Raw genomic sequence first — 14559 nt, 5'->3', positions numbered from 1 at the left:
AAGATCTTTTGGGGTTTGACTGACAAGGGAAACCAGGATTTAGAACCTGATAATACATTTCCCATAGCACAGTCATCCTCATGTTTTTAAGGGAACTTGGATTGAAAAGTCAGGCTACAGTTTCCTGTGGATGGTGTTTCGGAGGAGAATTCAAGTTAAATCCAATTGCTCTTATATACCAAAATTGGCTCTTAACACAAGAGCCCTTAAGCACCAAGTCTCTTTGAGCCTTCGTTATTTCCAATCATCTTCTCTGTTCTTTTTACCTCAGTTCTCTCAGCCTCCAGTGACAAGAGACTATATATGGGGGAGATTCAATGAAGATACGGGCTGGAAGATTCAGAGGCTGCTTGACCTTGAGACCTTGGGCTGTATAATTGGCATCAAATGGTACCCAGGCTCTCCTCCCTTCTGATGACCATTACTAGCAAGAAACAAGAGCTGGTGGCCATATTCCAACAACCGCTTGTACCCCAGTCACCAGGATGATTGAGGCTGCCAGCAGCCTCCGATACCACCTACCAGACTTCAGGGACCTCTCCTGTTTTAAATAAGATTTCTTCAAACGGACAAGACATTGATTGTTACATAATTTTCTGTTTTCTAACTCAGCTGAAGACAGGAAATATCAACTGAAGTTTGTTGGTTTAATTTAGTAACTGCCTTGTATGATATTTTCATTTTATGTTTCTCTGAGTTATTTTGTATTAAAAATCAAATAGATGCCTTGTTACAAGAGCCATGTGAATCAGACTTGCTGCTTGCTGTTTTTTCTTTGAAGCTTGATTGTTATAAATTAGAGCAGGGCATGACATATTCAAGGGATACCATTTACACTTTTTTTTTTTGAAGAAAAAATAATGGGAGGTTGAACTTAGGGTCTTTGCTACATCCTTCTCATTCATTCATTCATTCATTCATTCATTTATGAGACAAGATCTCACCAAGTTGTCCATGCCGGGTTAAAACTTTCAGTCTTCTTTCTTCAGTCTCCTGGAGTGCCAGGATAACAGGAACGCATCACCTCAGCCAGCTTCATTTCAGCTTCTGAAAAGTGGTTGCATTCCCCCCCCCGCTTTTTTTTAATTTCCTCCCATCAGAATGACAGAATAATTAGCAGGTATTTTTCTCCTACTAGAAACAGAGCAGTTGAAAAAAATCATAGAAGCTGGTTATGGTGGCGTGCACCTATAATCCCAGCACTCTTGAGGCCGAGGCAGGAGAATCACAAATTCAATCTCAGCTTAGACAACAGTGGCTTACCAAAACCCTGTCTCAAAAATTCAAAAGCTGCCGGGGATGTAGCTTAATGCAAAAGCCCTGCATTCATTCCATAGTACTGGGTGGGGGTGGGGTTATATAGTCTAAAAGAACCTAGTTACTGTCCATTTGAATTCAGGCTAATGAACAAAGTCTGTGCTTTTCTGGCTCCTGAAGTGGGTAGATTTGCAGTAGTCTCTGCCAGTAGAAATGATACTGGCTAGCCGGGCACAGTGACGTACACTTATAATCTCAGTGCTTGGAAAACTGAGGCATAAGAATCACTAGATTGAGGCCAGCCTGACCATAGCAAGTTTGAGTACAGCCCAGACTACATAGTAGGACAGGGTCTAGCAAAGTTACTCAGGCTGGATCAAAAATTATGATGCTGGGGATTTAGCTCAGTGGCTTAAGCGCTTCCCTAGTAAGTACAGGTCGTAAATTCAATCCCCCGTACCAAAAAAAAAAAAAAAATTGTGATGCTCCTACCTCACTCAGTCTCAGGAGTACACTTGGTTATGAGAATGTTTTGATGGAACTTGGCCATGACATTACCTGAGGCTTTAGTTCTGTTTGCCTTTTCCTACACTGACAAGGACATTTAAAAATTCAGCTGGGGACCAGGGATTTAGCTCAGCATAAATACCTACCTGGCACGCACAAGGTAGTTGAGTTCAATCCCCAGTACTCCCCCAAAATTGCAGCTGGGTGCAATGGCACATACCTGTAATCCTATTACTTGGGAGGCTGAGGCAGGAGAATCACAAGTTCAAGTCCAGCCTAGGTATTTAGTGAGACCCTGTCTCCAAAACTAACAAAAAGGGAATATATCAGTGTGAAAGTCCTAGGTTCAATTCACAGTACCACAAAAAATAATGACCTCTAACTTTTCCTTGTATCGTGAACCAGTTCCTGTCTTCCTAGATGTCTGGGTGACTGCCCAGTACACAGACAAGCACTAATGAATCTCTGGTGGTGCTAAGGAATAAAATGGTTTTTCCTGATTCTCCCACCTCAAAGAGGTAGGTCTTCACATCTCATTCCACCCTGTTCTGTACATGGTAGTTTACAAACTTGTTTAGTTTTTTTGAGACGGTCTCCACATGTAAGTCCGAGTCAGCACTGAACTCGCAGTTCTGCCTCAGTCTTTCAGGTGCTAAGGTTACAGGTATGCATCACTGTGCCTGGCTCAGTTTACAGACTTGACCCATACACTCTGCATGTTTAGTTAAAAGATTTAGGGTTTGGAGTACAATCATTCAAAAACAACCTCTAATCTGTTTTTTTCTTTTTGAGACAGGGTCTCGCTATGTAGTTCAGGCTGGCCTTGGGCTCACTTTGTAGCCCAGGCTGATCTCAAACTTGAGACAATCCTCTTGCCTCAGCCTCTCAAGTGCGGGGATTACAGGAGTGTGCCACCACATCTGGCCCAACCCCTATTCTGTGTCAGGCTTGATAGTTGGTGAGGACCGAGAATATTGTCTTTGCCATCTTTTTTTTTTTTTTTTTCGTCTTTTTCCTTTTTATGGTACTGGGGATTGAACTCACGACTGCCTGCTTACAAGGCAGGTGCTTATTCCGCTGAGCTAAATCCCCAGCCCCATCTTTGCCATCTTAAGAAATGCATAAACCAGTAGAAGAGACTACCTCAAAGCAATTACTTTTTTTTTTTTTTTTGAGCAAGCACATGCCAAAGATTTATTTAGTTCATTAATGAAGGAACCAGCAGGATGGTAAAGCTCTCAAACCAATTACTTTTAATACAGTGAATGAAATTTGAATAAATTGCACTGGAAACAGGAGGAAGCAATTTATTGTGCCTGGGAGAGATGAAGAAGTTACACAGATTATGTGATTGTGCTTAGATCTGGACATGGAAAATGAGTAGGGCTTGTCGGGGACAAAAAAAATTGTACATTCAAAGAAACAGCAGGCACAAGCTGGAGTGTGTGCATGTTTCATGAACCAAGGGAGCATGATTAGTGATGGGAAGCAGCAAAGGGAAAGTTGCAGAATTAAGTAAGAGCCAAATCCTGGGGAACCTGTACTTCAGGTACTTGGTCCTATAGGTCAAGTTTCCTAAAATTACAACACCATTATCCATACGGGTTGCTACATACTTTGGGCATAAAGGCTGCATGTTCAAAGAAATATGAAAAAAGATGGGTTAAACAAAGTGAAACTGGTTTCTTTGCCTGTAGCTTTTAGCATGTATTTTTAGTACAAAGTACTGCAAAATCTCCAAAGGCAACTGGTGACTCAGAATTCTGGCCTGAACAACGTTATATTTGGTTGTATCCTTAACCAGGGAAGTTGGCCAAAGATGGCATACAAGCAGCTCTTCATGCTTTCAGCACCATCATGGGTGACTATTGGTCTAGTTCCTCCCCTTGTTTTTTTTCGCTTGGGATGAAAGGCTTGACCCTTGACACCAAGCAGTGAAAAGCCCACCAGTCCCTTGGGAAGTTGGCAGCGACTAGGAGGAGCTGAGCCTGGGAACCTGCAAGGGCTTTTTTCTAACCTCAGCCTCTTCAGTTCTCCAAGTGCCTCCAAGGAGCCACTACCAGGAAATAGCAGCGCCTCTTAGGATTTGAAGAGATAGAAGATCTAGCCTGGGGAATAAAGATGTGAGACGAAAACATCCCCAGAGGTTACACATTGTACTCTCACTTTGGGAGAGATAGATTGCTCCCAAATGAGTCTTGGCATCTCTGGGTTTCAGTTAATTTCCCTTTATGACTTCCACAGTCTAGCACTTCATGCTTTTGGCACATACAGAGCCAAGTTTCTTTTTTGCTGGATGGTTTCTGGTGGGCTGAATGTCAGGGAATTGCATGTTCAGGTCTTAGCAATTTTCTCTAGCCTTGCTTTTTCTCTGTGGGCCTATGGCCCTAATCCCATTTTGGTCCAGGTTGATGCTGTCTTCTCTCACCTGTCTTGCTCATGTACAGTTGAGCCCTTTACAGGTAAGTAGTAAAGCCCTGGGTTTCTTCATGGGTCAAGGATATCAAGGATGAGGTCCTGTAAGGAGGTAGATCCAGTTGTCCACTGTTCCAAGTAGATAAGAAGCAGAACTACTGGCATCAAAGGCAAGAATAATCTTATCCAGGGCCTGGGTCTCAGTAGCTATTACACAGAAGTAAGGTTCTTGGCAGAGCTGTTTCTTTATAGTAAAACTAGAGTATTTGCTTCTCACTGATAGACCTAGAATTTAATCTTTATTAATATCTCAAGATGGAGGGTAGGAAACAGGTAAAAGAAAGAAGTCTTAGCAATTTGAGACTGCGAGCAAGTGAGCCTTAGGAAAAGGATGTCATGGGGCTGGGGATTTAGCTCAGCGGCATAAGCACCTGCCTTGCAAACAGGCAGTCGTAAGTTCGATCCCCGGTACCAATAAAAAAAAAGTCTCAGGAGGTGTCAAGAGTGGGCTCCTGGCTACAAGTTGTTTGTTGTTTTCCAGTTTTTTTCTTACTGTACTCTATAGCCCACCTAGACCCTTGGATTCTTCTTTAACTTGGGGCAGATGTCAAATGTCCTTGAAGGGCAATTTTGTCCCTTAAGGTACATGTGCAAATGAAGATACCTAATGGATACTACACATCTAAATGGGTAGAGGCCAAAAAATCAGCAGCTCCCAAGTGTCACTGTGATGCCACTGAGATACCTTGCTTTACAGCAGTGGTTCTCAATGCTAAAAGTGAATTCCAGAGTCCTACAGATTCACTGAGTCTTGTAGAATCAGAAACTTGCACGATACTAGGGCTGAGAGTGTTACTCACTGGTAGATCACTTGCCTACCACGCATAAAGCCCTGGGTTTTTGTTTTGTTTTGTTTCTCCCAGCACTAGGGAAAAAAATTGGGAGGAGGGGTGTTCTATAGTTGAAGGTTTAACAAGTCCTCCGGGCAGTTTTTTCCCACTTCGGCACCAGGAATCAGACTCAGGACCTTGCACTTGCCAGGCAGGCGCTGTGTCACTGAGCTGTATCCCCAGCCCTCTCCGAGTACTTCTGATGCACATTTGAGAAATGTTATGGTACATGCTTAGAAAGATCAGCTCTCTCCTAGGATGGTCACAGGCTTCTCCTGTTTACTCTATAATTGTTTTTCACTGTGCTTTTTGGCTCACCACATACAGTACTGACTTGATTCTCACATATGTGGCAACAGATTTAGCCAGGAATGGTGGCATATAACCTGTAATCCCAGCACCCTGAGAAGCTGAGGCAGGAGGATTGCAAGTTTAACCCCAGCCTGGGCAATTTATTTATTTATTTTTGTCTTTTTCTTTTTTATCGGTACCAGGGATCGAACTCACAACTGCCTGCTTGCAAGGCAGGGGCTTTGCCACTGAGCTAAATCCCCAGCCCCAGCCTGGGCAATTTCACAAGACACAAAAAATAAAAAGAGCGTTCAGTGTGAAGCCTTAGGCTCAATCCCAATACCACAAAGAAAAGAAAACAAAAACAATAGAAAAAAAAAAGAGGAATAATTTGCCCAGTATCATCTAGCTGGTCCAACTGCAAATCCAAGACACAAACCTAGCTGGATCTTACCCCATTACCACCATGTAGGCTCTTAGTGGCCTCTAAACTTGAAAGCACATTAGAATCACCAGGGGAGTACTTACAATTCCAGATGCTCAGGCCACTCTCCAGATGAGTAAATCAGTTTTCGAGGTGGACCTCAGTACTTTTAAAGCTTCCTTAGATGACTCCAAGACGGTGCTGACATGGCCATAAGTATAGCCAAGGGGGTGCACAAGGCCAAGCTGACTTCCTTTGTCCCCTTGGTTCTGGGAAGCCACTTCTCACACGTGCTCTCTACAAGTGTCAGAACATTCCTCCCAAGCCCTTGGCTCAGCTTAAATTTAAGAAGTTGGCCAGGGAGCCATCTCGGTCATCTCTGCCTGGTGAGAACGTGGGGATTGGTATTTAAAAGGACCCTGAAGAGGCTCCTGACCTTTCTTCAAAGTCCCAGGTACAAGGGCTGCAAGTATAGTGCCGTGGTTGAGTGCTTACCTGGCATGTATGAGTTCCACCCCTGGCATCACGAGGGAAAAGGTCCCAAGGGCCACACAGGTCGCAAAAAAACCTTTGTAGGTAGATCCTTAGGTTATCTAGTTCACTCTCCTTCTACAAAAGGGAAACACAGAGCAAAGGGTCACCAAGATCACAGTTAGCAGTGGTTTTGCTCGTTCCAGGAGATATTTTTTCTTGGTACTGGTCCCATTAATTGACCCCAAGGCCTGGTTCATTCTAAACATGCTCTGCTACTAAGCTATAAGCCAAACTTCCTCAACATTTTATTTTGACAAGTTCCACACAAAAATTCAAAGATCAATATACTGAACATATGTAGAATATACATCTATTCCACTGAGATCAAATAATCCTTTCTCTCACATTTGTATGTATGTATAATATATATACAATGTATGATCAGCACTGTAAAAAAAGATATATGATCAAAAAAAATACAGTGGAGCCGGGCATGGTGACGCACTCCTGTAATCCTAGCACTCGGGAGGCTGAGGCAGGAAGATCATTACAAGTTCGAAACCAGCCTGGGCTACAAAGTGAGCCCAAGGCTAGCCTGAACTGCATAGTGAGACCCTGTCTCAAAAAGACCAAAAAATAAAAATACAGTGAATGTTTCAAGGGTTTTTTTTTTTTTTTTTTTTTTTGTCTTTTTTGTTTTTATCGGTACTGGTGATCGAACTCACAACTGCCTGCTTGCAAGGCAGGCACTTATGCCACTGAGCTAAATCTCCAGCCCCTAATGTTTCAAGTTTTTAAAAAACTATTATGATAAAAGACACAGTACCATTAATCCCCCTCAGAATACCTCCCCTGCTTCAAACATTCATCATTCTATTTTGTTTTATTATTTGTTTTTTGAGACAGGATCTTGCTAAGTAATTCAGGCTGCCCTTGAACTCACTGTGTACCTCAGGCTGGCCTCAAACTCACAGTGATCCTCCTGCCTCAGCCTCCCAAGTGCTGGGATGACAGGCACGGGCCACCACGCCTAGCTATTCTGTCATTCTTGCCACTTTTTGAAGCAGCTGCATTAAAAGCCTGAACATCTTGAACTCACTATGCAACCCAGGCGGCCTCAAACTCTCAGCAATCTTCTGCCTCAACTTCTTGAGTACTACAATTATAGGCATGTGCCATTATACCTGGCTTCAAAGATATCTTTTACTGCTATTTTTAAATCTGGAATCAAGTTTCATGCATTTGGCTATTCTAACTCTGACTATCTACCTACCTATCTGGGGTTTTTTGTTTGTTTGTTTGTTTTTTGTTTTTTTTTTTTTTTTTTTTGAGACAGAGTCTCTCTCTGTATAGTTCAGGCTGGCTTTGAGCTCACTACGTAGTCCAGGTTGGCCTGGAACTTGTGATCCTCCTGGCTTAGCCTCCCAGGTGCTGCAATTACAGCCATCTGCCACCACACTGGCTTCTCTTTCTTAATTAAGAACAATCCTCCTACATTTTTCCAGTGAAACTGTCTATATATGTATGGTTTTTGTATGCTGCTTCATAATATAGCTGTGCTTGTTTTATATTAATAAATGTTTTAAATGACTGAGCACCAAGTAAAATTGACACTCCAGGAAAATATCATGTGCTTTGTGTTTTTGTTTTTGTTTTCTCATGGAACCATATATGCACCAACAGTTAAAATTCAGTCCCATAGATGTGTCAGTCGCACGTCTCTACACTAGGAGGCACTGCCTAGGGAGGAGCTAAGGAAAGTATTCTGAGGAAATGACACTTATAGTGAGTCTTACAGGAGGAGTAGGGATTGTGGAGATCGAGGAAGCTTGGAGTAGGAGTACTGTTTGGGCAGTAGGGAAAACATGGGAAATGGTACAGTCACCAAATCTGTGGGTCCAAAAATGACACACAGCATGGGATAACTGTGTATTGGAGTAGCAATTGTACGAGAAATGGAAATTGTAGGAGTCAAGTTGCAAAGCCCTTAAAAGCCAGGTAGGCAACTTTAGCTTCATCCCATGATGAAAAAGCTGCCAGAGTTATTTCTTTTTTTTTTGTTTTTTTTTGGTCTTTTTCCTTTTTATCGGTACCGGGGATCGAACTCACAACTGACTGCTTGCAAGGCAGGCGCTTATGCCGCTGAGCTAAATCCCCAGCCACCAGAGTTATTTCTTGAGACAGTGTCTCTGTAGCACAGACTGACCTCAAAAAGCTCAAACTGGGTCCTAACACTCGATCCTCCTGTGTTAGCCTGTCAATTGCCAGGATTGCAGGCGGACTCTGCCACACAGACCCAGAGCCAGAAGTTTGTTGGTACTCTGGACGGAGGTAGACCACAGCTGAGCTTGCTTTTGCTTCTAGGTGTCCTCTCAGGAAGTCACTGTGGGGAACAGATGTAGGGACTGGGGAAGACACATGAGATCTCTGTCTCCAAACATCAAAGAGCCACTTTTGAGCTAGGCATGGTGGTGCACACCTATAATCCCAGCACTTGGGAGACTGAGACAAAGGATCTGAGGCAAAAAGATCTAAGGCAACAGGAATTCAAGGCCAGTCTGAGCTACATAGTGAGTTCAAGGCCAGCCTGAGCTGCACAACAACACCCTGTCTCAAAAGAAAAAGAAAAAAAAAAGCTGCTTTGGAGACAGAAGAATAATTACTGCTTCTACTCTAGGACACCTTACAGTGCAGAGCCAAAACCAAGTGAATTATAAAACAACCAACGGATGGGGGCTGGGGATTTAGCTCAGCTGCATAAGTACCTGCCTTGCAAGCAGGCGGTTGTGAGTTCGATCCCCGGTACTGATTAAAAAAAAAAAAAGGATGCCCAACAAAGATCCATTCAGTCAAAACTCACCACCGGTCAAAGGAAAGGAGACATATCCCTGGAGGTATACAAACTGGGGACCATTGTCTTGCATTGTATTGATTCAGAGGGTTACAGCTGCTCAACAGAGTCCCAGAGGAATATATTAAAATAGCCAGAACCAGGTCCCCCCTCCAGAGACTGCCTTGACTTGGGCTGATGTGGGTGGTCAGTACACTGACATTTGGGAACTGCTCCATGAAAAATCCCAAGGCTCCTTTCGGTCCTACTGTTCGATGATTTTAAGATGACATTTTCCTCAGACTCCAAAATGATGATCTCAGGATTCTAAGGACTTTTTGCCGAGGAGGGACACCTGGATGGAGGCTTATGAACAATGGGAGGGGAGGGACGTCAGCAGGGAGTTGAGAATCCTATCAGGGCATTCGGGGCCTGCTGGGGGGCCAGCCTGAGCCCACTCCATCTGTCTTCCCTCCTATCCCCTGTTGGCCCCTGGACAAGCCTGGTGCAGCTTAATGAAAGCCCGATGGCAGAATGGTGCCGATTCAAGAGGCCTCTTCTCATCTCTCAATGTCCCCAGCTCAGCTGGCCCCAGGGCAGACTTGAACTGAAAGCCCATGTGGCTTCCAAGGGCTGGCAGAAAAGAAGATTTGTCTCGGCTGTCAACGGATTCTGTGCCGGAGACTGCAGGCCCCCGCCCCGGCCAGGGAGAGTATGTTTTCTGCAAGCTTAGAGGCCGCCCCTGATCCAGCCCTTTGTAGACCCCTATTCAATCCTCTTCCTTTTCACCAGCCATTTTTTCCTCTCAGGGTATCTTTTTTTCCCCCCTTTTCAGATTTGTTTTGGCCTTGAGATTCTGAAGGAAGCTAGTTGGAGAGAAGTGGCAGTAAAGAGGCAATATGAAGTCCAAAAGTTAGGGGAGACATTAAAGAGTGACCATAGTTCCTGAAATGCACCCTGTAGCATCCTGACGTCTCTGCCTGTCTGATCTGTATCGCAGCCATCATCCTCTTCCCTCTGAAATTTTCCATCCCTCCTTATCCCCAAGCAAAACTAGTCCTTTCCAGCATTTTTTCCATATCTCATGGATGCATTCCTATTTATTTACTTATTTATTTGGCACTAGGAATTTGCCCCTGGGGCTTTCTCTCTGAATTACACTCTCGTCCATTTTTATTTTGAGACAACGTCTTGCTAACTTGCTACACTGCCCAAGTCAGGCTCACATTTGAGATCCTCCTGCCTTGGCTTCCCTGGCTGCTAGAATTACAGGTGTGCACCATGATGCCCAGCTCTAAATAGCATTTTGAAGATCATCTAGGCTGGTGGTTTTCCTGTATATTGTTCCTTAGAAACCTTAGAATTAACACGGTTACTCCGGAGACCGTCATAGAGATGGGCGCCAGCTAAGAGGACAGGTTGCTGCACATCTTTCACTCTATAACCAGTCTGTTTTCTGGTTAGAAATATACACTTCCTTTTGGGGAAAAAATGGGGGGCCTCTATTTTTTTTTTTTTTTTTTGTCTTTTTCATTTTTATCGGTACTGGGGATCAAACTCATGACCGCCTGCTTGCAAGGCAGGTGCTTATGCCGCTGAGCTAAATCCCCAACCCCTGGGGGCCTCTATTGCTAAAAAAGAAAAGTTTGAAAACCATAAGCAATGGTATAGGTAAAATAGTTCTGCCTGGGTTTAAACACACATTCAACCTCTTGTTGTATGAACGAGCTCAGGTAAGTAATTTAACCTCTTCTAGCCTCAGTTTCCTCATCTAGAAAATGGAGCCAGTGAGGTTAACAGTACCTGCCTTACACGGTAGTTGTGAGTTAATGCCTGACTGCATAGAAGTGGCTTAGAAAAATACCTGGTTTATAGTATCTGCTATTGACTAATATGGTATAACACAAAAATGTTTTGATCAAAAAAAAAAAATGTTTTGATCTTTGTCCTTAGTTCCTGGCACAGAATTCCTAAACCCTGCAGAGTCTTGAGACAGAGGTTCCCGCCCCTTCCCTTTTCTGCAAAGACTGGAGCTGGAACCCAGCGCCTCATACATGCTGGGTATATGTTTCACCAGTGAGCTATATTCCCCAGCCTAAAGGTATCCTTTGATTTTTATATACCCTTTTCTGTCACACATCAATTGATGCTAATGAGATGACTTAGGGTAGCCCTTAGATAGCTTCAAAATAAGGCTGGTCACCAGCAAGACCAAGTGACCAGTAGGTTGAAACTTTGAGAATCACCCACAGTCCTCCAGGAAGGTTTGGCCTGGGAGGAAACCTGGAGACAGAACTCAAAGAAACTTTTTTTAAGCGTTAGTGATCCAGCCCAGGGTCTTTGCTAGATGTGGTGACTCATGCCTGTAATCCTAGCACTTGGAAAGTTGAGGCAGGAGGATCACCATGATTCCAGGCCAGCCTGGTCTACATAGTGAATTTAAGGCCAGCCTACAATACATAGACCCCCATCTTCAAACCATCTTTGGTTTGGCTTGGTTTTTTAAATTTGTGATACAGAGTTTCAATATGTCATTGAGTTGCTCATCCTCCTGCCTCAGCCTCCTGAGTGCTGGCATTACAGATGTGCACTACCATGCCTGGCTCCAATAAACACTCTTGAGCAATGAGCTGGTGATTGCATTGGCTGGGCAAGCTGGAATACATCATCTCTGTGGACACAAAAACTCATGAGTGGTTTCCTTCCAGACTTTGCCCAATGTATATCTTTATCTGGCCATTCACTTATATCCTTTACAATAAACCAGGGAACATCACTAAAGCAGCTTCCAGGTTTCTGGGATCTGTTCTAGTAAATTACAAGAAGCGAAGTGGGGGATTTTGGGAATCTGTGGCAGATAATGTGTTGGTCAGTAGTTTGGGCTGCGTGGGCTGGGGCTTATGACTGGCACAGGAGGTCGGGGCTCTAATGGGACTGAACCCTTAACCTTCAGAATCGACACTATCTTCTGATAGTGAGCCTCAGAATCGAATTGAATTGTCAGACACACAGCAGGTGTGAAGAACTGGTTGGTAACAGAAAACATCCCAGAAGCTGTAATTAGTGAGCATGTTCAATCCTCTGACGTGAAAGAAGGGGAAACCGTGAGGTTAAACTTTTGGCTACGAGTGAACTTTCTCAGCTGTCTTCAGTGTTTCATCCACAGAGGGCAGAAGCTGCAGACGCTGCCTAGCTTTGCTTTGCACTGGGGAGACAGCTTCTTAACACCCCCACAGTGCACCCACTGGACCTCCCTTCCCGGCTGACCAGGATTCCACCTTCACACTCCGAGTGTGAGCATGTTCTGAGTCATCTTTGTTCCTTATTTCTAAATCCTGCTTCTTCTTCCCCACAGCCATCCCTGGTCCCTGTGTTAGTCATCCTTTGTGGTGACAACTACAAGTCCCCTCTGATGTCATCCCCACACCCCCAGTTCCTAACCCCCAGCCCTTTGCCAAATAGGATTCTATCTCTTCCTACAACTGGTGGCCTCCCCCTTAGAATCCTGCGCTTCCAAGGATGAAAAGAGGTCCAAAGTCCGGGGGGGCCCTGAAGCTGGAAGAAGGGAGGATGATACAGGCACTGGTTCACCTCACACTGCTGGCTCCTGCTGTAGCCAAGGCCTGGGGGTGGCAGGGCTAGTCCACAGTCACTGTCCTCATAAAGCATTCAGTCTACTGGGGGAACAGTAAATCCTGCACTGGAGGCAGCAGAGACTGCTGGTGATCTGAAAGGACCCCCAGGTGGCAGAGTGTCAAGGAAGCCCTTCGGGAGGAAGTGACACCCAGGCTGAGATGTAAAAAGTGAACTGGAGTTTTGGGGCTAAGGATCTGGATGTACTCCTGGTTAAAAAAAAAAAAGCAAAATGCTGGGGCCAGGGATTTAGCACAGCAGGAATAAATGCCTGCCTGGCAAGCGAGGTCGTGAGTTTGATCCCCGGTACCGAAAAAAAAAAAAAAGCAAAATGCTCAAAACAGATGTGTGAGGTGGTGTGGTGTGTATGCTTGGAGTTGTGGGAGCAGGACCCAGACTAAGCAGGAATGACCCAGGGCAGAGGTGTACACCTGAGGTCGGACAGGGCATCCCTGGAGCCACAGGATGCAGTCATGCACAAGGCAGTTAAGCCTTGGAACAGGGTGTCACAGGCACGAGGGGATGTAGCTAAGAGATTAGCAGGGCTGGACAGAGTCCCCAGTGGATTCAGTGTTAGTGTAAGGATTAAATGAGAAAATATATGTCAAGTCCCTGGTTCAGAGTAAGCGCTCAATCAACAGTAGTATGATTAGTAATATGTATGCATTGTTACCTGCATGGAGGGAACTGGGGAAGACTCTGGAGGAGGTTCTGCAGAGGTCCTGTCACAGAATGGTCACAGAGCTGCACCCAGGGAAGGCAGAGACTTCATCTGGTTTCTTTCCTCATTCCCCTGGCACATAGTAGGTACATCATAAATATTAAATGGGAGTGCTGTTTACAGAACCTGGGGACAGATCCAGGGGACAAGGAAGTATGTCTGGAGGTGACCCAAGATTCCCACTTGGGTGATGCTAATCACCAAGGTGACTAGGAAGTTAGGAGCAGGGCAGGGATGCTGAAATGGATCTGGGCTATTTGCAGTCTGAGTGCTTTTGAAGAAGCCAACCTTTCCAAGGAACCCTGTTGCGTCCTTCTGAGATGCAGCCCAGGTAGTAGCTGGCCAAGGTTCCCTGGGTCAGGCTGGCCCCTGCCTTCAGGCACCTCCCTGGCTGTCCTTGGGAGCCTGTGGGGTTCCTGGGCTATGAAGCTCCAGTGCAACTGGGAGTGGTGCTCCAGGTCTCATGAATGCCAGAAGCAGGAAAGAAGAAAGGAAAAGATGTGACCAAGCACTCAGGAAGGAAGCTGAGATGAGCCACAGAGCTGGGAACAGAAATGGAACCACAGGGCTAAGTTGGAAGCCCCGGAACAGGGTGGATGGAGGAGCACTCCTGCTTTTGCACACACACATACACCCACCCACCCAAGCCAGGCTCGGGGCTCAGTGCTGACTCAAAATGACTCATGCCACGCGAGCATCTGAGCATTTTTGCTACTTTGCTCAGGAGATGGCAGAGGCCCGGAGAAGTGATGAGATCTGCCCAAGGTCACACAGCGAGTAAGCGACGGAGTCCGGATCTGACCCAGGGCTGTCAGCCCCCAAGCCGGAACGCTGCCCTCTCCACTCCTCGCCGCTCCCCCACCCTCCCTAGCGTCTCCCCTCCCCTCCCCTCCCCTCTCGCGGCCGCCCCGCCCTACCCCTCGCCTCACTTCTAGGCGGCGGTGGCGGCGGCGGAGCCACGTGGTGGGTCAGGAAGCCGCGGCAGCCGAGCGCCCGGGCGGCTGCCCCAGCTGGGCAGTGCTGCGCCGCGCGCCCGGTGCCTGCGCTCGCCGCCCGCAGCCGGATAGGAGTGCGCCTTGTCGCCGGCCGGAAGACAAAGGAGGCGCGACGGGCAGAG

General features: G+C 45.7%; 2 protein-coding genes and 1 long non-coding RNA gene across 5 annotated transcripts in view; 2 read left to right on the top strand and 1 right to left on the bottom strand.

The window, feature by feature from the left end:
* Snrnp40 (small nuclear ribonucleoprotein U5 subunit 40) overlaps nucleotides 1–753 on the top strand; it is a 37725-nt gene extending 36972 nt beyond the window's left edge. The window contains exon 10 of the mRNA XM_003471240.5: nucleotides 272–753. Within this exon, the coding sequence (XP_003471288.1) occupies nucleotides 272–321 (50 nt within the window). The 3' untranslated portion in view covers nucleotides 322–753. The remainder of the gene's footprint in view (nucleotides 1–271) is intronic.
* A 2292-nt stretch (nucleotides 754–3045) lies between these two features.
* Nucleotides 3046–14501, bottom strand: LOC101787041 (uncharacterized). Of its 3 annotated transcripts, none has more exons than XR_010043048.1 (5): nucleotides 14372–14501; nucleotides 13395–13514; nucleotides 6280–6393; nucleotides 5889–6167; nucleotides 3046–4281 (listed from the first exon to the last, which is right to left on the bottom strand). It is a non-coding gene; the product is annotated as an uncharacterized LOC101787041 (long non-coding RNA). The 3 variants fall into 3 exon arrangements; XR_216326.4 differs by lacking the exon at nucleotides 14372–14501 and adding an exon at nucleotides 13731–14272 and having other exon boundaries at nucleotides 13395–13568; XR_002791552.2 differs by lacking the exon at nucleotides 14372–14501 and adding an exon at nucleotides 13731–14269.
* The window catches only part of Nkain1 (sodium/potassium transporting ATPase interacting 1), a 41897-nt gene continuing 41424 nt past the window's right edge, over nucleotides 14087–14559 (top strand). The window contains exon 1 of the mRNA XM_063235948.1: nucleotides 14087–14219. The gene's annotated coding sequence lies outside the window, so the exon portion shown is untranslated. The remainder of the gene's footprint in view (nucleotides 14220–14559) is intronic.

This window comes from Cavia porcellus, unplaced genomic scaffold, assembly GCF_034190915.1.
Source record: "Cavia porcellus strain 051 isolate PalLab524CR breed Dunkin Hartley unplaced genomic scaffold, mCavPor4.1 scaffold_25, whole genome shotgun sequence".
Classification (NCBI taxonomy): domain Eukaryota; kingdom Metazoa; phylum Chordata; class Mammalia; order Rodentia; family Caviidae; genus Cavia; species Cavia porcellus.
This window is presented reverse-complemented; position numbering and strand designations above follow the sequence as displayed.